Source organism: Xylocopa sonorina, chromosome 7, assembly GCF_050948175.1.
Source record: "Xylocopa sonorina isolate GNS202 chromosome 7, iyXylSono1_principal, whole genome shotgun sequence".
In the NCBI taxonomy this organism is placed as follows: Eukaryota; Metazoa; Arthropoda; class Insecta; order Hymenoptera; family Apidae; genus Xylocopa; species Xylocopa sonorina.
The window spans coordinates 5399419-5423957 of NC_135199.1; the positions used below are offsets into that span (position 1 = coordinate 5399419).

Sequence of the window (24539 nt, forward strand, 5' to 3'; positions counted from 1 at the left end):
GACGATGGCTCGCGCTGTTCCTATGAAAAATGAGGCACGAACGTCGCTCCGGGTATAATAGAAAAGCAGAGTAGAGGAAGCAACAAATTCTTGATGATTCATATCCTGCGCGTTGTGAACATGCTCAAACGGAGCCCCGTTGCGTAACTATATAGAAACGAGCGACACAGTCCAGATGAATTGATACCTTCTCGTCGAACAGTTTCGTAAATTCTACTGGGAAACTATAAAAATCGGAAAGGTTTCGTAGGTTAGAGCCAGAGAGAGAGCAGAGAGACCAGCGACTAACGTGGCTCTGCGTACAATGAGTTCCATTGCGTAATCATCGGGAGGGAAAGTTGCGGGAGACTACCAGCGTTTGGTTCGCGTGCACTCTACGAGGTCCCTTTCCGTGACCATGTGCTCTTTGGGATCGGGTCAATATCCTCCTTTCATCTGTTTAGCCGCGTACAATTAAGCTCTACGTGAAATGTCCGTTAATTAAGCGCGCGCTGCGTAACGTTTGACGCTGTTAAGTTTGCCCGGTGTGTGTTCTTTGACCGACCCGCGGCACCGGCAGCTCCGATCGATTAAGCAGTCAATTTGCTACCATTAGTTCCGATCGTTTCACCTTCCGCGGTTCCCTTTATCATCGTACAATCAGAATCCGCTAAGTGTATCACGCGCGGAACCGCGTACATCGGTAGGAATTGAAATTTAACTTCGGTCCGAGCCGGAATCGCGGATGAGAATTTGGTGCAGTGGATTCACCGCGTCGAGACCGAGCAAACGTGTACAGGTCGACGTGAATCGATAACCGCATGTGCATACAGGCTATTTACTTTTTCATTTCGATTACCGCATTTTGCATTTTTCATCGCCGCCAACGATAGTTTCTCGTATCGCTGTTTGAATAAATTTTCTAGCAATAGATTTCTTTTTTTTTCTTTTTTCACGCACATCATTGTTTCAACGTGTAACGAATACCTTGGTTTCGATCGAAGGATATCAGCGATTAAAACGTCAACTGGACTCTGACCCAACGACACTATCCACGTACAAAAGTAGATGCGTATCAGCGTAAATCTCGATTTTCATTAATTATGCGTGGCTGCACATCGTAACCGACGCAACACCACGTATCTCGCTGGCGGCTTAACGGTCCGCTCGCTTTAGAAAATGCTGAACCGCGGATCTTGTTATATGAAATAAACGGCACACAGGCTTGCATACGATCGCGTCTACGTACTCGCATGCCCGTCGCCTGTGCACGAGGCTTAAACACTGTACTCGTACAAATATTCATCGTAAATGCTTTTAGTATGATGCTATCGTACGCAACCATCGCTCGAACCGTGTATTTAAATACGACGCGTTCGTGCGCGAGCGTAATTGTACGTAACCGCGTCAGTGTGGTTCAATTGAAGATGAATTTATCGCGTAGTGGCATCGCGGAAACTTAATTAATTCGATTGCAGAAGGAATAAATAGTGAATCTTGTTTGGACACTTACGCGCTCGATTCTAATTAAATGACACGCATTCTACCGTCGGTTTCATACAGATACCTACACTGCGTAACTTGAAGTTGCTACCTGTTCTGCAATTATCGTGCCATAAAGTATCTTACGCCATATAAAGTACCGCAGTAAATTCTGTAGCAGCATTCTACGCGTTATTAGAAACGTGAGTGGCGCACGCTGGTGATGTATTCGCGAGAGATAGAAATCTGTCGACTCAGACGAATAGAATAACAAAAGGTATATTAAGAGGAAGAAACTCGCTGTTCAGCTTCCAGCCGTAACACCATTCAAGTTACGAATCGTGTTGTAACGCGTAAGAAGAAAGGCCATAACCCTCGCGTTTTAATTAAGTACGTCTGCCACGGACTGCGCTCCCTCCGTCGAGGGTTAAGGGAAGAAAAGAAAACGGGGTAAGAGACTGCCTTGGTTGAACGTAATTTGAGGAGTTTGGACGTTGGAGGAGGGCCGAAAATAGGTACCGAAACCTGTTCCAAGGAGAACCTGTTGGTCGTCATAGGCGTATATATAGTATTCTACCGACACCTACACCGAGTGTGCGTTGTGTGGGACACGCGTACGTACACACAAAACCGGTGAACACACCTGCCACGTAACTTTTCTCCGCGGAGCGTTTCACCTTCTTTCCACCGCATCCGAATGACTTTCGGCCCGTACGAGTTCGACCGTTGGCCTTTACGGCCCTGTTTCGACCCTTCGACGTGGCTCGATGGTAATATAGCCATGACTCTGGCCCACAAATCCTTTGTTTAATTCGAAAGACCAAGCGTCGAGATTCGTCGAAGGAGAGAACCGTGTCAACGACCGCCAGAGTAGGTCGTTCTTGCGGAGAAACGTTACGTGCCTCCGATTGATTCACGTACCATCGGTTCGTTCTATCAATTGCGAACGTATATACATATACGTGCATGTATACTGCGTAGTTGTAGAAAAATTTACGACCATTACCTATCGTGGCGATGAAAAATAAATAGTATAATTTCAGTTGGAAGTTAGATACGCAAATGTTCGCCAATAGCGATGGTTGGTGTTTTAAAAACGGGGCTTTCCCACTAATTGCAAGCTTCCACAATAGCGATAGAGATTATGACAAGTAGGATAGTTAAACGATATGTATTTAACGACTTAGTGTTGCGGAGGTAATACGTAAGTCCAGTGCATTCCGCAAACGTGTGTAAGAGATGAATCATTTTACGAGGAAACACAGGCCACCGGAAAACTAATCACAGACTGTCTTCGCTGTTTGATGACACTATTAACACTAATCACGCAATCCTACATTGAACATGAATCCATTTAGCGTGCTGTAGTTACTGATTTACCGTCCAAAAGTATTTTCCATTAAAATGCCTGGCGACAAAAATTGCAACACATTTGCACGAGAAATAAAAAATCGAATAGGTGCGACCTTTATGAGTCAGAAAATATATGCATACGTATGTACACGTCAGGCACGTAGAAGAATGCGTGGTACGTCGAGTCACTCCAGTTTCATCAGGAGCGTGGCAATTAGGTCGTCGCTTGTTCTACACCAAACGACGTAGCCTGCGTTCTTGTGAAATAAGTTTTCCTACGTAATAACATGCGGTATAATTCTACGTACAACGATAAGCAAACAGTAAAACGCCGCATTATCGTGAAACACGATTCTCAATCAATTATCAGTACAGATATCAATGATAAACTCTACTTCTAAAATCGGATAAGTGAGTCAGATTAGATTGTTTCAAGATTTATCGCTATCGACGGCTCATACAACTGTGATACTTTTGGAACTTCATAACGAATTCTCGTCATACGCGCGATAGTTGACAAAAATTTTAATAACGAACAGCGAACGCGAACGCCTCCTTGCACAATTTACAGACCGATTGCTTAGATAAAATCTCCTCCTTTGACTGGGCAATTTTCATTCGAATTACACGAAGGATTGATGGGGTCTCTGACCAACCGTAGGTCGTACGCTAACCATCTCTGGCATTGGTATGCGTGGGCTACGAAACTGGATTATCTAAACTGTAGACCCTGAAATGGTCTCTACGTATAGCCTGCGTATTCCACGCGGACCTACGGGAATGCTGCATTCGATGCGAAAGACAAATACTCCAGACCTTATCCTTGGATCGATGACTCGCGCTCATCGATCAACGTTGACTCACCGGATCTTCGTGCACGGGTTGCATTCTTTTCGCGGAAGAACGCTCTACCAGCCGCGTCGAAGTTCGCTGGAGAACAGCAGAACCGAAATAACCGCAAACGTGACTTTTGCCGTTTCCAAAATTTCCGAGGGCAAAACATCGAATCATCGTACGATCGCTCGTGCATAATATTTGAACTGGTTTTGCAAACAACGCGCGAAGCACGCACATAGACGTTTAATTTTGGGCGGATAAACAGAATAAGCTCGAACCAAATAAAAGATTGAACGAGATCAGACTCGGTTACGAGCACCATCGTTCAAGTGAACAACTATCTTTAGCATTTTCAATTACGTCATTTGCATCGACCTTTCTTTACAGCCCAAGGTAAGCACGAGTTAAGTCCGAGTCGCATAGAGGGAAAGGCATTTCGTGTAAATGTGACCTTAAACTTTCCGTGTACGCGAGGCGTATCCCTCAACCCGTTCTACGATGCCATGCACGTGGCCAAGATTGTACTTAATTCTACGGTAATAATTTCTACCTTGACTTTTCACGCGTCGAGCAGTTAATTTTCGAGCGTTTTTGTTCCGCAAGCTTTAACGGAGCAAGACACGTCGTTATTCCAGTTGTCAGATTTATTATACAATGCCCGGGCACGCGAAAAATTCCCCTCGATTTTCTTGCGTTTGCCGATAATAAACTTTATGGAGAGTAATTATTGAATAACGCAGTATATTAGTTATATGGTAGGACAAGTTTTACCGCCCCATCAATTTTATCACGCGCATCGGCTGAACGATTGTAGTCAGAGCTGCGAATATACGCGTACAAATAAGCAGGAAGTCGCGTAAAGTTAGCTCGAATGAAAAGAGGAATTCAAAGAATAGGATAGGAAGAAGGTAACGATGTTATTCAATGAAATAATTCATAAGCGTTAAGGGCATCGTCGCGATCAGGACGATATCCTTGAATTATGTAAGAAGAAACTGGCGAGAGAGCTCGAGCAATAAGCAGCTCCTCTATTCGACTCGTTCTGTCGCGATGAACAACAAAAGCTGGTGTTGCTTGATACCGAGGCGTTATTCATAACCCTAGATCGATAAATACCAAACGCACGCTCCGCTTTATACCCGCTTCCACGGAAAGTATCCGTTTCGTTTTACTTTACACTGACGTTGAGAAAAATAATACAACCACGGATGAAAACTGGAGAGAGGGTGATCTGTTTTGCATGGTAATCGAATTCAAACAAGATACTATCCACACGCCCACACAGTCGCTAGAAAATTTATAAACCATCAAGGGAAAATAGCCTTACCCTAAATGCAACCCCCTAACTAGTGTACCAGGCTCCTCTTCGGAGCAATAAAAGTTTCAATAATTGAATAGTCTATCTAAATTTACGCGCCGGTATTTTTCCTGTTTCGCGACGAACTGTCGAAGCAACCGGAAGTTCTATCTATGGTACCACAGTGAGCGTACCGTGTTATAAAGTTGTGCAAGACTGTGACAAACGCTTCGTAATTACATTACCTGTAATGATATTTAACAAGGACGTTCAAAAAATTGTATCAATGACGTTTGCAATGTTCGAATATCTCGTACGTAATAACAGGATTATCGATCAAAGTTGAATAAATACGAAAGAATGGAAAAGTAACCAGCAGCGAACGACAAAGTCACGAGAACCGTCAAAGGACATCTGACAAGCAACTTGCAAGCGATCATCGATAAAACGCAGAAAAAGAAAAACGTCTACGCTACAGAACGATAAGTAAGTTAAAAAACACCGTGCCATTGTTCCTGATTGTACGGATGAAACTAACGTCGAATATCGATGCTCTACGATTAAGAATAAAAACATTCAAACAGGTAAAATTTCAAAGTCGATGCTATTATCACGGGCATTACGAGCGTGTAAAGCGGAGCATCAACGATGATAAATCTTCCATTATCGCGATATAATAATTCACATGGGACGTCCTCCAGCTGAGATAAGTGCTCAATAATTCCTTCGAATCTCCAATTTCCAAATCTCTTTCCCCTATTTCTGGACTGTACGATCATCCCGTACTTTATTTCAAAAGCAATTTTCCGCGATAAGTGTTATCGGTGAAGAATACATACGTATGTTAAAGTTACGACGAAAGGAAGACGGTGATATTTCTATTTACGTTGTTTTCACAAGAACAGCACTTCGAGGAACACCAATAACTTTCGTCTTTCCAAGAATTCGAATGTTTTCATCCCAGCCACGGCAGACAATTTTCATTCATATTTACTTTGCTGTTAATATGACCGTGATCCCGGGTGTCCATCGTTTGACCTTAACAATGGCCGTACCAATTACCGTGGCAGTCAACCAGACTGACCAGAAGCCAACGAACGTTTAAAGCTCCGTTTTGCGAGTTTCTCAGCAATAATTCACCATTACGGTCCGATTATAATTCGTTTAATCGCATTTGCACAGCGACGCGACAAAACGGAGCATCAGTCTGGCACCAGTCTGTCCCGCTGACTAATCGACAATAATTTCAACAAGCATCGGCTACATTCACGATCAATCGGAGCATCGTTAGTGCTACATCGCGTTAATCCATTGTAATTTTTCATTCCCTTCGATTATCTAATTCCCATAAACTAAACAACGAAACTCGATCGATCTTTTACATTTTACCGTTTAATAAAGAGGCCAAGGTTTTCGTCGCACTTCACGAAACGAGATGCGTGAGCACGATGTTTTTTTTTTCAAGAATCCTTCCCGCCTTTCAGACGCCATTTTTAACGCGAGAATTCGAACCGCTCAATAGATCGATCACGGATACGCAGTATGGCGAATGGAAATAGCGTAATGCCCGCGCGAAAGTAACCGTAAACCACCTACGCCACTAACGTTGCTCCGAAATAAACCGCTGGTCGAATTACGATCGTCTGGTAAAAGAACGAGTGAAGTAAGAGCGTAAAATTGTATGTCTATCGCACCTTTAACTGCAGTAGAACACAACAGGCCGATGAGGCAGACCCAGGCAATCGTCATCTTGAACTGGCTCGTTGATTCCATGCACATCACAAAAAAAATCACTAACTTCCTTGGGGGGACGACGAACTGCCGGCGAATTGAACGGCGCGGTCCAACCGAACGGTGCACAAAACCCGGTAACGAGAACTTGTAGTAAATGCGTGGCACGAGGATAATACGAGGTAAGAAGAAGAAGAAACGTGCGACGTCAATTCGAATGTAAGTGACTGACTCGTCGCGAGTACCGACCAGATTCCTCGACGCGCGAAGACCGTCTGCCGCGCGCTTTGCTTTCGGCCCGCTTCGTGAGACATCGGCGGCAGCCGAGATCGCCCGAGCGCTCCGATCCTCGATAGCGTCGTTTGATATCGTCCACTGTATACCTACTTTCCTGCATAACCTATATACGTACGCATGCACTTTACAGCGTAAGTGGTATTATGTGTTTATTTCGTATAAACGTTCGTGTCCACGGTCCTCCACGCGTGGAAAATGGATTTATCAAAAAACGCTCGGGAGATGCGTACGCGACGTTCTTTCTCCGTTTCCTGTGTTTTTCGACGCGTTTCACCTTGACGCTGAATCACGTAGTGCAGAAACGAAGTCACCTTATTCAAAGCAAGTGCGTTCTGAGACGCAATGTAAGTACTCGTTTATTCTTTCTTTGCTGTCACTTTCGTCTCTCACTGATAGCTTCATGTATGTACTGTATGCGTGTTGTTTTGTGGCTGTACGTAAGTTAACTAAATTAACTAAATTAACCTCCTTCGTTTGGAGAGGTGTCTGGTTGTACGTGTGCTTGTACGTTTAGAGGTTACTTATTTACTTTCGATGAGTTCTAAGTAAATGTTACGCGTTTCTGTCGAAAATTGTGGTATTTGTCGTTTTAGAAATCTTACGCTCTGTTTGTACTCTATTCCAAACATCATTGATTAAATAGAAATAAAAATTTATCACGAAAGTTGTCCGCACGGGTGCCATATTTTTTACCAACTATTCCGTAATCTCAAGTACGTATACATAACAGTAATCCATATATTGCAATCCGATTTTTTATGAAAGAGTAAATATTGGAGTATTTGGATAGCAAACGTATGCACATAGAGCCTTTGTAGATAGATGTACTTATGTGCATTTACTATACATCTATGTATACCTTGGGTTTTCCATCGATAAACTCTGTGTCACACTTTCGTTGACCTTTTCTGTCCATTGCGCATTCAGAATTCCATATATATGTACAGTTATAGAGTAATTTGTCTAGTAAAAAATTGATCATGTGTTTCAAGGTGTATGTTTACCTTCTACTATACCGCAAGCACGAACTGGTTAATCCGATCATTACCTAATTCCGCTTAATGGTCTCTAGGAAATGTACACGACAAATTAGGCTTGATACACTAGATGGTAAAATAATTGAATAAAAATTCGTGCTCCCGGTAAAAACAACAGAACAAAAAACTTGAAGCATACTCGCTCCCAATTACTCATAGCTTTCTATTTTCATATCACGATAAAAACGTATGAAATCGTTTCACGGTCTAGAGATTACACATCAAGGAACAAATTATAGATAAATGCCTGAAAAATGAAGAACTTAAAGATATATTATCTTAGGCGTGGCCGTATACTAACGTTGCAATTGTAATTTAAAAAGCATCGGTTTCTAATTACCAGCAATTTCTCTCGACAAGAGTATCAAGCTTGTAAAATTTAAAATTATCCAAAAAGGAAAAGAGGAAGGACTGTAATGGTTTTATGATCCACAGGTTGCACGGCTGGTCTTATGAAGAAATTATCGCGGTATGACAGCAAAGAAGAGGGACTGAAAGTATGTCAAGATAAGAAGGGTCGTACGCAGGTCCAACGCCATTGTGGAACTACCGGTATGGTTAGACCAGATGTGACCACGAAGCCTGCAAGTGCATCGCCATGTGCATTATGACAATGCTTTCCTATCGATGCTTACCCGGCGATAACGTTGCTAGATCCTGCGAATACGATTCTCTAAGATAGCGTACGTGACCGATACGTCGAAGGCGTGCCGTCTGGGACCACAGAAACTATAACAGAGTGCACCATATAAAGAGACGTAGCTACTAAGAACCGCAGTACCGAAATTTATCAGGTAAGATAACACCCGCTTCCAGCGTGCTCTCTATACATGTTATTTGGATGAACATATAAGCGTCGAGGGAGTATACACGTATCCTCTTAACGGGCGCACTTAAAAGTTTTACGTTCTTTTTACAATGAGTTTTAGCACGGAATGTAAATTCATTTCCTTTTCCGATAAAGTTCAACGTGAGATAGGCAGCAATTTAAATGTTTCTCTGCACGTACAAAACTTCGAGACATATTTAGTCGAAAAAAAGAATTCACGGACGGTTCGAAGTTTCTTTTTATTTCTACTTCCCAGCGCCGGAAATTTAATTGCTCCTACCGACATGATCGATTGTTAAAACATCGATAAGGAAAATCGGTCAAGCAGACCAAGAAGCCGTTACGAACTTTTTACATTCGTTTCAACGTCGAAGTGGGAAATTAGGTTTATCACGCGGGCACGTTACAATGAATGGCGATCATGCTAACGTTAACGTTATCGTTAAAGTAGTTAGGGACAGTAAGATCTTTAAAGTGAAGTTCTAGTTTGCGGTCAAGCAATCTCCATGGCAGACCACTGTTTCTGTATCACGATAGAGGGAACACTTCTATGGATTCAGCTAATCGAGTTGCCAACTATTGTGTAGGCACACACGTACACATAATCATATTACAGGCAGGTAGTCGAACCCGCCGCCGTGCCATACTTCGAAACGACCATACGAGTAATAACGTGTAATAATACTTTTATTGCATGCACATGGTGTAATACAGTCATGATCTAGATGAGATACGCGTACTTTAGATAAGAAAATTATTGTATAATTGTTTAACTAACAATCGAAATGAAGATGCACCTCTGATTTTGCTAATCGCTTGTAACGCGATTTAATCTCTCTATATATTTTCCTTTGATACGATACTATACCTTTAATGGTTTAATTTGAATTATTTGGTAGAATATACAGAAACGCCTAACCGGAGGCAACCCAAATTACGTCGATGTACCGACGCTCATCTTTGTCGATGAATACGGCAAACCAAGATTTGAACTCACTAATTTTCCCTTTGATTAATCACCCGCACAAAAATATAACCGGAAGAACAAACACGAAATCCCAATTTGATCATCGACTACTTGAAATTATCGCTCATTTACGAATAAATTTCTGTAGATTTTTCTATACACCGTGACATGTTGCTGCAATTAGCATCGAGCATATTATTACTGTAATCAGCATCATCCAATGAATCATTAGTAATTCATGCGATATGAATATGCTCAGCTGTTACTTTGGTTGCTATTGGAGTCCTTTCAATTTAACCAACCGAGCAATTGCAGCTGAATATGTATTTAATGCGGAAGCTGCTTTTGACATATAAATAATGCACTTGATGTACATTTATGGAGATATGATAGGCATACACGATATCGCGTCTACGTATAATAATTTTCAGTTAATTACACCGTTCGGTCACTACAGCCTGATTAGAATTAATTGCGATCGCCATGGCTAGATTATAAAACGTAGTCTTTAGAGAGGACCGTACGGTTTAAGTCTAAATTAACGTTGGCTATTTGTTGACCAATCGAATTTAGTTACTGCAAATTTACAAGCTCAGTTTTTAACCGTCCGTATTTTTCACGTAGCACGCGTATCGACTTCTGTTACATAGACCATCGTGAAGTTATTCTCGTGGCGGAAACCGTAAAAGCTTAAAAATTATGTGTTGCGGGGCGCTGACAATTTTACTAGCACATTTTTAAAAGCCGCGCGTGCACACACACACACACCTCTACACGTACGCGCGTTGTTAGCTGCTACATGCGTATATATATTGGTCTTAAAAAGTTATTAGGGCGAGGGTTACGGGAGTAAAAAAAAAGTTGAAGGCAAATACTTTACTCTTCAATATAGGCATTCTCTCATACAGGTATACGCAGCTTACAAAATACTAGGTCTTTCGCCAACGAAGTTACGTTTTTATGCGACGCGCAGTTTCTCGTGGAAAAACGTCTTACGCCTCTTAAGTTTGTTTAGCGAACATTGAAGAGCAGAACGTCAGCCACTTAACATCGAATATGCTACGAGCGGACTTACTTGTAACGAGAATACGTACGCGATGTTATTAAGAATATTAGCATTTATCATCCCGGTAGAAACGGGAACATTAACGCAAAAATAGGTTAACCGTTTCCAAGTTGTTCTTGCTAACTGGATTGTTGTTATCCTCTTTCCGCCGTAGGCAATTTGAAAATTATAGTTAGCTCTGTTCCTGCGGCTTCATTCATTTCATTAGTTGCATTTGCAGGAAATTCTGAGAATTCATTCTTAGAAGAACAGTCGAAAATGTTACATTGACCTTTTCGTTCAATCCTATCATTAGATATTTGCATTATCGAGTTAGTATTTATTATTGATTACATTTGACCAGTTTGAAACTCTCGAAAATCGTTTTCCATCCTCATGAACGAAACTTAAAGAATAAAAAATAATCTCCAAGCTTTTCTCTTAAACATTCTGGTACGTGCTGGGCAAAGGAACTGCACGACGGAAAAATACACTTTTTATAAATACAGGTTTCAACGGGTATCGATTACATCAGTAACAGCTAAATAATGGCGAGACCCGGATTGATAAAAATCGAGGAAAAGCTATTCTACCACGAAATGCACGGGTATCGATGGCTTAAATTCGTACTACAACGCTTCTATCACGATTTAATTTAAGCTAAATTAAATATCGGATATACATGAATTACAAACGTACATTAATGTTCGTCCGGACGTTTTAATCTCACTTCCGTGTTCATTTCATTCCCCGTCCGTTCAATATATATATACATCCTAGCAATGGCAATGTTTTTGAACCTACCAAGGGAACGACGGAAAAATATTATTAATTGACGTATCCACCCGCTCGCCAGCATTTTTCATCTATCGCGCTATATTTTGCGTTATGATACCCGCGTTCCCTCCGCTTCGTTACTAATTATCCGGAACTTTAATTGACTCCGTACAACCAATTTTCCTTTACTTAACCGAGGAACGCGCGTAAAAAAAGACGCGATGAATTCGCCTGTGCAGCCGCGTCAACGTTCTCGGTAAACACGGGAAGGCATTTAATATCGATGGAAATATTTCCCTGGCGTGTACATAAATCATGGATTCGTTGCCCTCCGAGTTAGCAACGCCGGATAAGTATTAAAATATCCCACATACCCGTGGTACAAGTGTATACAATACATTATTTCGAACTCGCGGTCTCAGTTTCCTACGGATAGAACGTACTCGCCGGGAAATTGGATAAACATAAAAGAAAAGAAAGCAGTATAATTCAAGAACTCGAACTCCGTGGCCGGGCGCGTTGGATATAATGCACCTTTCATTTCGTCGCCGTTCCCCATTTTTCCTTTTCCCCCCTGTTATCGCCGGGCCAAGTATTAGAGTTAAGCTCCGCGCGTGGATTTTCGCGCGGAGATCGTCCCGCACCTACATATCGGAATTGGAAAACATAATTAGATCGCGTGTTGCTAGTAAATTAAACCCATAAATCATCGAAGAATCGATCCACCCACTCGCGTATAATCTCCAGTGATTAAGAACCGGCTGTACGTAACTATTGCTATACAGGGGATTCCCGTGTTCGCTCTGCATAATTTCCGGTTGTTTATTGTCTTTAAACCAACGATCAAACAGACCCTAACAAATCCTTCGATTTTCCTTTCGACGGTGTTACGTTCAGCGTTGTCGTACGTAATCGTGGCACTGTTTGTCGCGAATTTGTTTAATTAACGTGGGAATTCAATAAATCGGGCTTAAGCGACGCGACACGGTGGACAAGTTGACGCCACGAAAGAAATACGGGAAGTCGCGTTCGCGGTAGCGGGTGGACAATTTTTTCGTTTTATCCGTCCCAGTTAACGGACCGTTAATTATTTCTAACCGTGTAGCTGGCCGGTACCGTAGTTGATTGACGCAACCGCAGACACTGTATTAGAGTTACCGGTGAACACCGGGACCACCGCGCGGAAATTGAATTTCGATGACAAGCGCAAAATATTAATGGTCGCCGCGCATCGTATCGTTGCGCAATAGTTGAGTACTTCGGCAGCCGCGTCGGCTCTAGTGCTAGAAATTGGGCGCAATTCTGGAATAATTGTGCATAATGCCGTCACGAAAATATTAACGATTCAGTGAATACGTCCGCGCGTTTCCACGTCGTCGGAACACGGGAAACCGGCCGATGAAGCGGAAACCATGAATGTCAGCAACAGGGTGTACGCGTTTTGCGAATCACGGGACGACACCGTGGAGCACTTACGACGGATTAGCGGATCGCATTGTCAATTAGCAATCGCTGCCATTTAACGGCGTTACGAACAGAATCCGTAAATTTTTGTCGGGAGCTGCTAAGGTAAGAATTATATTTCGAGCGAGAACGACACGTTCGGATCGCGGCGAGCTCCTCGATTCGAGATTTTAAAAAACCGTTTCTCGTCGAGGGCCTATCGATCGAATCGGAAACGTTCGAAACGCTCGCGAACTTACGCGTCAGAAGAGACGCGAGCGAAACACAGAGTTAGATCTGCGGAAAATTAACTGCACTCACTTTAAAAGGGTACTCGTCCAGAGTCGAACGATCGATCCACTCCAATATCGTATGGGCATAATCGCATTTGCATGCTGTACTTTGATACAGCGCGCCCGTAAAATCCTCTTTTCAATGTCCAATGAATGGTGCTATTACGCTGCATGCCGCGATCACATTCCTCAAATACGTGCAAAATTGTTACAGTTTTCGCTTGTATGGATCGAATTTAGGGACGCGGTGGAAATACTGAATTCCGGTTCGCGACACGCGCACAATGTCCCCATTCACGGTCATCAAAGTCGTTCGCGAAATAGATGCAATCGATGAATCCTGTTTTCTCTTTCGCTTTTTTTCCTCCTTGAACTTCTCTTAAGAGAAAATTATTACATACTATACGCTAAACGCGTAGTGTTCTTTCAAGAATCGCAACAGATATCGAAACTGTGCTTCGACGCTTATTCAACTATCATATTTCAGCCAGGCAGAGTTTTCAACGAATTAAAAAAAGGAACAGGCAAAGAGGTCAGAAAGCACGAATCGCTGTTAAGTTTGTAACAAGTTCAGGGATCGAACTCGCATTGGCTAATATGACGAATGTTACCGTGTCGGGATCGTGCATCAACGGAATTGAGCGTCGACGAGTGTCAGAAGGTTTCTCTGGCTATTTCGTAGCGAGAATCGAAGTTTCACAGGGGAGGCGGGATTCAATTTCACGGCGAGCAGGGGAATCTACTTGAATCCCGGAGAGGAACTTGGTTCGTCTCTAAAAAGAAAATTCGTTCTAATTCCAGAGGAAAAGATTAGCGAGCAGCGAGTAATCAGATTACCCTAGTTTAAAACCGTGCCCTCCCCCGTTTGTTTCCCCCTTTGCTGTCTCTGCTAATGACTAGGATGTAGCAATTGCTAGCCGTGTCGGGTAGCAATCGTTTCCTTTAAAAGTTGATAGGGAGCGCGACGAAAATTCGTTCGCGTCGCACCCCACGAACAACAACCCCCCATCGTTAAGCTTCCGAGTTAACGCTTCTCCGTTCGTTCGATGAATTGAAACGATTTTGAATTATTAACAGCGCTAACTAATGGATTATGGATGGAAATGGGACAATGAGTCGGAAGTCGTGTCAAAAATGCAGCCACCGTAAATTATTCGATTACTCTGAATATTGTTAAGTACGTTCGTACGTAATTTCACGTGTATAAAATCAATTACATGTATCAATTCGTTATTGGTTGCGATAGAAATAAGCGAGCTGATCAGAAATGCATCAGTTTTAAAAGGTCAATTGCCGATAAACATATGACTCTTGTTCGACAGGTTAGTTGAATTAATATTTAATAACAATACTCTTCAAATTGGATCTGTAAGCGATTTGAGGCACATTATATACAGTGACAAATAATAAATAAGGCGAATAGATTCTACAGCCATCGACGGAAAAGCACGTTAACCGGATGTGATTGACGCGCCACTCAAAGTGTTAACGCGTCTATGTTCGCGTTCCCGGTTTTGGAACTGCAAATTTCTAGTAGCCGTTGCGCAGTAGTCTAAACAGTGATTGAGTGAAGCAGCCGTGATCTATACATACCATTGCAGTGTCAATAGCCATCTATATAATTTTGATCGATTACCCGGGGTAGTGACGGATGTTAGCCGCGTTACTCCCCGTGAATCGGCGAGCGTAGACTCGAAACCTGACAGATGCACGTTAACGATTCTTAAACGGTGGCGAGCCGCGCGGAAAAAGGATAAATAATTGCGCAATATTATGTTTCCCGCGGCTCGTTGTTAGATGAGGTACGGACATTCCATCGACTCGAGTGATACAATGTATAATTCATACAATGCGATCTTATAAGGAAGCCGATAATTGGATATATGAAGGCCCTATTGAATTCCATGCGCCGTGCGTCTGGCTTCGATTTTCAATAGTTGGTTTTGACAGCCACTTGCTTCTTGCGACACAATACTTCGCGTATACACGCATAACACAATTAGACGGGATTAAATCGAGTTCCTTCGATCCCTTCGTACACGCGTTATTTTTCCTAGACGATTTCAAACTTCTCAGACGTTGCGAGCCTTTTTCGACAATTTAACGACTCGACTCGCGAATAATTCCATTCGTTCCCTTTCTCTGTTCACTTTCTTTCACGATGCTCGAGCGCGAATAAAAAGGGAATCCAATGTAATGATTGACAAGCTGCGTTCCCTCGTAACGTACCGCGGTCTATATTTTGTTACTTTCGTTGGTTTTTCGCGATATACAGCCGCGTCGCAGCGTGTAAATAAATCGAGACAAAAAACGAGCCGTCAGTGGCTCGGCAGGATCGATCAGGACACCCTCGAGATAACGTACTAGCGAAAACTGCGAAATTATATCTGACCGCGGTGGTTTTCTTTGTGCCACGGGAGTAAAGGGTTAATACGCGGAAAAATTCAACAGAAAATTCTGGTCCCGTGGAGAGAGCGAAAAAAGAGGAAGGAGAAAGGTGAACAGGGCAGGGAAACGCAGCCCAGAAAGCACGGCAGCTTTTCCTTATGGCCTAATTATGCGAAACTGTAATTCGACGCGGCGACCACGGAAAGAACCGAGGTACAACGTAAATTACGTGGCCGCGGTCAAATTATTAAAAAATCTGCCTTAATGCCGCGCGCGGAGAAAATTATTTAAAGTCTTTGTTAAAAGTCGCGTAATTACCTAAGCTGTTTAATCCACGGTGTTCGTATACCATTCGTAACGTTTAATTCACTAGGAATCAGTTTTGTTTACCACGGTTGATGGTATCGGGCCAAATTGTTTTTTCAATTAAAACCGACGCAATGTAAACCGATAAAAGCCGCACGACTCTCGATTTAAATCGTAGTAGAACCGATTGTTACCGAATCTACATTATATTCGCGTGGATATAAAATTTTGAATTATCATGTAGAAAGTAATTCAACGTGTGTGACTCTTATGCGAGGAAACCTCCCCTCTGGGGGAAACAAATTTCTTGCGCAACGATTCTACTGTTTCATCATTTACTTTACATAAAAATCTATTTAGCATAAAAATCCGATGTCCGTTAACGACATTCCCTTCGTCTCTGTTGACCCACGAACGGCTAATAAGCGGCTTTTAAAGGAATCGAGTCCGAGTTCTATCAACATAGCGCAATCTCAGGTGCGTTATTACTTTTCGAAGCGCCATTGAATAAATCCGGTGGCCTACTTTTATTGTCCGCCTTGTACTTGGGTGAATTCCGCAAATCGGGCAGCCAGTAGATAACGGGCGCAATATAAAAATCGATCCTCCGTCCGGACGCTGATTGGAAATTATTTATGCGCCGATGGCTTCGATTCGCGGGCTTAGGCGCGGCCCGCAAATTTATTGAAATCGTGGATTTCGATTGGAATCGCGCGCACGATAATTCAAAACAGGGGGGGACACCCGGCCGACTGAAACGTTTTCAATTTGCGAAACGAACAAACACGGGGTGAAATCGACTGATCGCCGTGCGAACTTTTATAAATTTACGTAATAAAAGGTAGCGGACGTTCAAAGCGAATCCACGCGAAATCCAGAAAGAACCGAGCAAAGTAAATTTCTGTCGCGACAGTGACGACGGTACTGGACTTAACCGAGCCCGAAAATACGCGCAGCAGACGGTGTCCCTCGAATTTAATATTATTTTCATTTCGCCGAATGAAACTTTCGGTAGCTCGGCTGCTCGTTCCTTCTTCTTCGTCGTTGACGCTGTAATTGTTACCGTTAGACGATTCAAGACGTCAACAGAAGCAGCGCGTTCTAAAAAGATTCTTCTTCCACCGAATCGAATTAATTCCCCACGCGTTTGTTCAACGGAATTTCCGCACCGCTGCATCGCGTCTCGATGGTGCACGCGGAAAGCAATATATCCCGCGTATTGTGCCACACGTGTCTACCGTCTCGTCATTTCGCAGCAGGCCGCAGCGGAAGATGAGAGTATCGCGGATGAAGATCCTCGAGGTCGCATTTAATCTCGGTTTATGTATCGTCGCGTTTCGCAATTTACGCTCGCCTCGAATAAACTGTCTAATGAAAGTTGAAATGCATAAGGCGTGTCGTTGTTCTGACCGTACGAGCGGAAGAGGAACGCGGCACGAGTGGACGGCGTCTCGGAGGTAGAACAGCGCTGAATGGAAAAGAAAACGTATAACTTCGGTAAACGAAAGGGCAACGGGAAGAAGGTGGCAAGAAGTACCATCGATTCCCTGGCAGTACATCCGTGTAATCCGGGCTATCCGCGAGTCGGCTTTTTATTGCTGGGTCGACTAATTTATCTCCCTAAGCCCTGGTGGCGTCTCATACATAAATCCTACTGACCGTCTCCGCGCCGTCGTGGTGTTCCTGCGCTGGTCATCGTGTGCACCAGCTGAACCGCGTCGGCATCTACTTGCCCCCGTTCCACCCCTACGGCCCACCCCCAACCCCGTTCATCCCTGGGCAAATTAGAGAAACCCTTCCAAGTGTAATCGGGACGTGGGAAAAAGAAAACCGGACGTTCCGCGCCGTCCATACTATAAGAGGCAATGTGAACCCGTAGGGACGCTTAATTTTCTAACATCGTTCCTCAGGGATATCCTGAAGATCGGCTTGAAAAATCGAGATTACTCGACTTCTCGCCGCGGCGGAGCTAATCTTTCCCCGTACGTGTCTGGATTACGTGAATTTCCCATTCAAACGTAACGCCACGGCATTTCCAACGATCCATTAAACGTTCCTTAATTATTCCATCGGAACGTAATGCTACTTTCGATTGTTTCCATTACGAAACGCGATGTTTCGTACGTTAATTTCGAAAATAACGATCCCGACCTGATTTCGTCGACGGCGACGGTGAAAATGGAAATCGGTGGGCGATACGTAACGAAAACATTAACAGCGTGCCTGGTAGGCTTTTAAGTGCTCAACCCGTCTATCCGGCGATGCTTAACTCTATCTGTACCTACGCTTTACGTGGCTCTCCTCGGCCGGATATTACGGATTCTGTCGGTTGGATGTAACTATTAATTCCGTTATACAATGCGTTCGATCGCGTGCAACAACAATAGTTCTGTTCCCAGTTTTGTGCACGGATTAATAAGTTATCCTTGCACGGTTGCAGCCGGAATTAGAAAGCTGCGTTACGCGTCCGTTGCGTTACGCGGTCTTATCTCTGCTTTTGAGTTGGAAGTTTTGAGTTAAGTTGCAAAAAATTATGAAGCTTTCCCTCTTTATGGGAGTATAAAAACTCACAATGAGCGAAAAGCGTAGCTAGAGTCGTAAGACAAAAAGGGAAGAATGGGTTCTTTTATACTTTTAACCTTTAGCTTTTTTTATACCCCTTTTATGAATATTTTTTTTTTATAGACACGCAAAATTAGGAAATTCTTTTATATTTGTTAGATCTTTATTTTTGCTTTTTTATACTTTCTTTCTCTCGATATACCTTTTTTATAGGCCATCCCGCGATTATAAAAAATAAAGTTTGAAAACGCGTGATAATCGATGCGTGGAAAATGCACGAGGACTTTTAAAGTTCAAACGTTAAATTCGCCTATCACAGGCGCCGTGAATATTATCGCTTTAATCGTTCCACTTTAACTTCCGCTATAGAGTCGGTTGTTAATACTTCGATTCGGGGATAAATCTCGTGTGGACATATTAATTAACGCATATTGATAATGTTGTCAAAGTAATGGTATATTCTATTCGACCTAAAATATAATCATCGATACGCCGGATTGATTTATCCCCTCGAAACAGTTTAATTGGATTACCGTGGAATGAGTGATCGCTCCATGCGAGACACTTTTCAATATTTCTTCTCTCATCGCGAAACGTGTACCAACCGTCGTGCGTCATCTTATCATGGCCTAAAAATTATCGTTATATCGACCTGAATGTTCCCTCGATGTCATTTATAGATGATGTTCTTTTATGTACATCAAATGTCGTTAGATAATCGGTGTCCCTGCCAGACCCTCATCAATCATCAGTATCAGCTGCCAAAACTCATACCATCGTAGCTCTGTGAACAGACAGACTAGAAAAGCGTTTCGTCCTAGGCGCAGTTTTCGCACAGTGCGAACTCTGATACAATTTTTTTTTTTTTTGCAATTATTGCTACAAAAAAGTATTTAAATCTATCTTCATTCGGATCGAACGTGGCCAATATGGCGCGTCGAGAGCGTGTCAGGAAATTTCGCTCGGATACCAGAAAAGCGAACAAATAGTTATGCTCGATAAGCGCAGCGACGGGCTGTTTTCTTCCAGCCAGTTTCACAGAGCAAGCGCGCGGATACGTTATAAACATAAGAGCTGATAACACGTACCTCATTGGTGCTTAGAGAAAATGGAGTAACTACCCCACTTGATAGCACCTTCAACGTGCCCTTCTTTCTTAATTTCATACCGGTGCTTATCGTAGTCCACTGTTACCCTCTACTCGGCCCTTTCCTCCTTTTTATTTCGCCCCTCCCGCGAAATATATAAAATGTAGGACACCGGAGAGTCACCCTGGCAGCAACGTTCGAGGGCGGAGAGCTCTTTTTTAAGTGACACCCACCAGTTATCTTGAGCAGAGTACAGCTTTGCATAACGATTATTACTTTCGTCGTAGCGAGGCGGCTGCGTGGAGTTCGTATCTTTCTCACGTCTTTGCGGATCGACCCCTCTCGCCCCTGTCATTGTTCCAGCCAATCTTTCCGGGGAATTAGTCAGTTAACTATCGTGTTATTAAGACGTACTTGTAACATCGAATAGCCCGTCAGAACGATAATTTCTACGGGGCACGATAACGAACTCTGTAGGTCGATGACTGTGGTTCGTGATTCCGCGAACGCACGCAAACGGAATGTCTTTTCTTCTATTTTTCGCGTTTATGAAACTTTTCTAGACGCGGAAGCGGGTTGTTAAGCTTTTGTCATTTTTATGCGTACCAGTGCACGTAACCGAGTTTCTGCTGCAACGCGTTTTCATTCTCATTAGCTGGTACGATGGAGTTCGTTACAGTCGAGTGTCTGATCGAACGTCCAAGCTCGTCAAATTAATTCTTCCTCTGTCCGTGATTTGGACTTAACGCGTGCAAATCGATGCCGTTCTAAATGGGTTCATGCACGTGTACGAGTGGGCACGAAATGAGGTAATGATACCCTCTGCTCGAAACGAAGAATATCTCGTTCTGAATCTTTCAAAGTGCACGGTGAACGTGTTAACAGCCAACGTGTTTTGCGCTCTATTATCTCGCATACCTCACCATTTTACGAAAACACACTCGACGCTGGTGGGTATATCTATCCAGCACTCGTGTGTTTTTCTCGCGGTAACAGTGCACGCGCAACACACTCGCGAACGTTCACCCCGAAACATGCATTATGTGCACGAGGCAAACTGCAAACTAGTCAAGTATGTCGGATACGTGGTAGTTAAATATTACGATTCGGGGTAAGCGCGTTCACGCGATCGTTTCGTGGATCCGAGTTTTCAACCCCCGAACTTGAGAGGGTCGAGCAAATTGAAATCCTTGCCAATTACGCTATCCCCGAATTTTCATACCTCCAAACGTCATCAATCGCGTAATACGCGAATCGTCGAGATCGACATTTCGCTCTCGAGGTTAGAAGAATATTTTATTTATTCAGCGGAATAACGATCTTTTATAAAGTATTTAATTTATTTACCGATTTATCAGCTTTTTCCAGGCTGATCGTTTTATAAACATTTGTCATGAGCAATCCAAGCATACCTGACCGACGATCGATCAACGTTTCAAGCGTACAATTTTCACCAGCTCTCGAAACGCCTGAGTGCGATTTCGAATTAAAATTCAACATCCCGGAACAATAATATTATGTCTAATATTTCAATGCTCCTCGAAGCGGTGTAGAGAAATGGAGCACGCTTTCCGGCCGACGGTTCTAGAGCTTTCAACGCCGTTTTCCCCTCTCGGCGCACCGTTTTTTTTTTTTCCTTTTCGACGGGCGGCAATTAAATGTGAGACGGAAATGTTTTTTTCCGAATTACGCGGAACCACTTAACGTGTTTACACACCGTGAAAATCGCGCGTCGAAATAATAGGCGCGCTCCGATTGGGCGGTTCGCGTGTAGCTTTTAAAACAATTCGCAGAGCGACCTCGGTTCGACGAGCCACGGTGCCTCGCGATCGATAGTCAATTTTGCGATCGCCGCCGCAAAGCTCGCACTAAAACAGATCTCCGTTTCACCTATGAAACTTTCCATTAGCTTTCCCGTTTTAAATTACACACGACCTGGCTACTCGCGGATCGATCGTCCCGGACTTCGATGATACGGATTTCTGCTACCTCGTCCCGTTCGCCTCGTCTTCCCGTTTAATTGTTCTGTTCTATTAATCGTGCCATTATCGCGACACCGCGATCTCGAGTCATCTTCGATGCGGAGAAATCGTCGGACGTTAAATCGAACGATTATTCTTCTCTTTAAGAAAGTACAAAGACGACGTTTAAATTAGCGGGGTACGATTCTCACGCGATAAAATATTGCTCTCTGTCGTTTCGTATATTGTGTCACAGTGCCCCTAGTTTGTGCTACGATTTAGAGCGCGCTATATGCGTCCGCGGATTCGACAGCTCAGCGAATGTCGACGTCGAAGGGAAAGAAAATTTAGTCGCTCCGATGCAGCCAGTTTCGGTAATTATTCTCCGAGTAAAATGTATTTTCACCGCGAAAATGGATTCCGAGTGGGTGTAACGGGTGGCGAATGCCTGGTTCGTATATCGATTCGAGGCTGGAGCACCTCCATTGGTTACCATTTATTTTCGTTCGTGTTCTCGTCATAGATTCCACGCCCTTTCATACCTCGCTTCTAACCTATATATATATATAAAAAAAATCTCTTTTTTTCTTTTTTTTTTTTTGGAGCACTTATTTATACGTCGTTAATGAACGGAACCGGCGATAAAAGCGACACGTACTTCGATTTCGCGCGCCGCCGGCACCGCCTATAAATCAAACGTTTGACGCTCTTCCGAGGCTTTTTCTCGGTCTCCTTTTCCTGCCGCGCGCCAACTTTCATTCACTTTCGGTATATGAACCGGGACGCCCACGTGGGCGTTTATCATGGAACACTTGCCGTCCTCCTGTTCGCTTTGCCTTCGCGAAAACGGCGAAACATCGCGCCAGAGAAACACTGGCCTCCTGCGGAAGTGACGCGACGATCTTCGAGATACAGAAACCGTGGATACATTATAAGACTATCCGCAAATGTCGCTGAACATTCGCGCTCGTCATCTCGAGGAACGAATCTCAGGATTTTTGGAACGAAAATTTCCATTCCGTGGACGATGGTCGCTACGGGAATTCGATTGTATCCGTGGGCGATGTTAGAGTCGTGGAAGTAGCAGCGCGAACGTTTTTCCGCCTCGACGGCGTGGAGTTTCGAAAGGAACTGTCAGTTGATCACTGGTGAAAAGTACTGTTGCAAAAGCCAGGCTCTGTACCGTGTTACTGCTTAAGATCGTAGTCTCTTCCGGATCAGTGGGCAAGCGGGTAGAGAGAAAGAGATCAATCTTCGACGTGCCGCACCTCGAAATGGATATTACCCTGGTTTCACGGCCCCGACGGAGACACCGATCCGATACGGGAGAGTTACGAGCGACTCTCACGGGGAAGGTATGGTTTCACGTGATACCTTAAAGTTTAATCTCGATACGTTGTACGTCACCGTGCGGCAGTTCGAGCCGAAAAACCGGGACACTCGTTGTGCGTGTTATTTTCTTTCACTGTCTACCTATTTTCCGTGTGATTTAGGGAGCCGTGCATTTCGACGCTGTATTTATCAATTCCCTCTTCTTCGTTCTTAAACACGCGTACGTACGATATGCACCCCGATTTGCCCTGCGAAAACGAGGTCACGCTAGTACGAAATTTATTTTGGAAAGAGCCACGTCTTTCGATTTTTCACAGCCATTCTTAAAATTCATTTTCCTTTTCTCCGCGATGCTGCGTCCAACCTCTCTCGAAGATTGACTGCGGCAGTGTGCACGGGTTTCGCGTGCACCCACGAGAGCGTGGGTAGTTCGAGGCGACGCGTCTTGCACGCGTGCATGGCGATTTACGAAAATAACGCGGCGACGTAAGCGAGCACCGTAAATAGCACGGTGTAATAATTTATTGAAGCTTAAGCAGCGGGGAGAAGAGCGACAGAAACGAAGGATTCTACCGGATCAAGATTGCGGTCTCTCCCTTCGCCTCGCTGTGATCTGCATCGCTTAACCGTAGCGACGCCGGCTACGATGCCATTCCCACGAGGCATGAAACTTTAAAGAGGGTACCAGGAGCACCGGAGGTAGAGCACGTAGCAAAAAAGAGAGAGGAAAAAAAAGAGAAGACTCGTCACCGGCCGGAATCCCATTTAAAGACGTATTTTTAACGCGTTTCCACGCTGGGGAACATGTCCGACCTCGTTCACGCCAACGGCGCGGCTGAAACACGCCGAGCAGATAAGCAAACCTATTTTTCGCAAATCTACTCCGCGGCTGATTCCAACGGATAATACCCTGTAAAATGGAAAAGCTATTCGCCATGTGATAATAGAAAAAATGTCGAACAACGTTGCAGATGTCTGAGTATGCTCGCCAAGAGAATGGTAATTAACGTATCGATTAGCAGATTTTCGGATAAATGTGATGGTAATTCGAGTGTTTTTTAAAAGTATGTAATCTGTAAATAAGTAACAGACAGAAAGAGTGCGTTGATATCGCGTTTAAAGATGTATGTCGAAACGTTGAAGTTTCAGGGCTTCGCGTTTAAGTAGTACAGGTCGCGCATCGCTCGGACAGTTCATCCGCTTCTGATGTTCCACGAACTTATCCGTGTTTCTCAGATTATATAGCTTTTATAAGCTACTGAAAGAACGGTTCTTGCTTATAGTTTCCTCTGAAGAAGTTTTTGCTACAAATTTATTCTCTTTTAATCTCTTCCCTTCTACAATTTTCATTAGCATAATTACTGGAAAGTTTCCTTTGACTGATTATCCGCTGTAATTATTGTGCGAATGAAGCAGCGATTTCTTATCAAGAGCTGTCGTCAAATTGATTACGGTAGCACGTGTTGTTCCTTGCCAAGGATATCATTAATTATTCATGATTATTATTCGAACAGATAATGAAATTTTTCTTTTCT

At 43.5% G+C, this 24539-nt stretch overlaps 1 protein-coding gene and 1 long non-coding RNA gene across 5 annotated transcripts in view; one reads left to right on the forward strand and one right to left on the reverse strand.

The window, feature by feature from the left end:
- The window catches only part of Fas3 (fasciclin 3), a 320223-nt gene extending 313258 nt beyond the window's left edge, over window positions 1-6965 (reverse strand). Inside the window, exon 1 of one of the 2 annotated variants that reach the window (XM_076897573.1) lies at window positions 6643-6964. In XM_076897573.1, coding sequence (XP_076753688.1) covers window positions 6643-6727 — 85 coding nt within the window. In that variant the 5' untranslated portion in view covers window positions 6728-6964. Of the gene's footprint in view, window positions 1-6642 lie in introns of both variants that reach the window. The other variant, XM_076897574.1, reaches the window with a different exon arrangement.
- The window catches only part of LOC143425089 (uncharacterized), a 76556-nt gene continuing 58846 nt past the window's right edge, over window positions 6830-24539 (forward strand). For all 3 annotated transcript variants that reach the window (XR_013102003.1, XR_013102002.1, XR_013102004.1), the window contains exons 1-2: window positions 6830-6861; window positions 8449-8807. This is a non-coding gene — a long non-coding RNA (uncharacterized LOC143425089). The remainder of the gene's footprint in view (window positions 6862-8448; window positions 8808-24539) is intronic.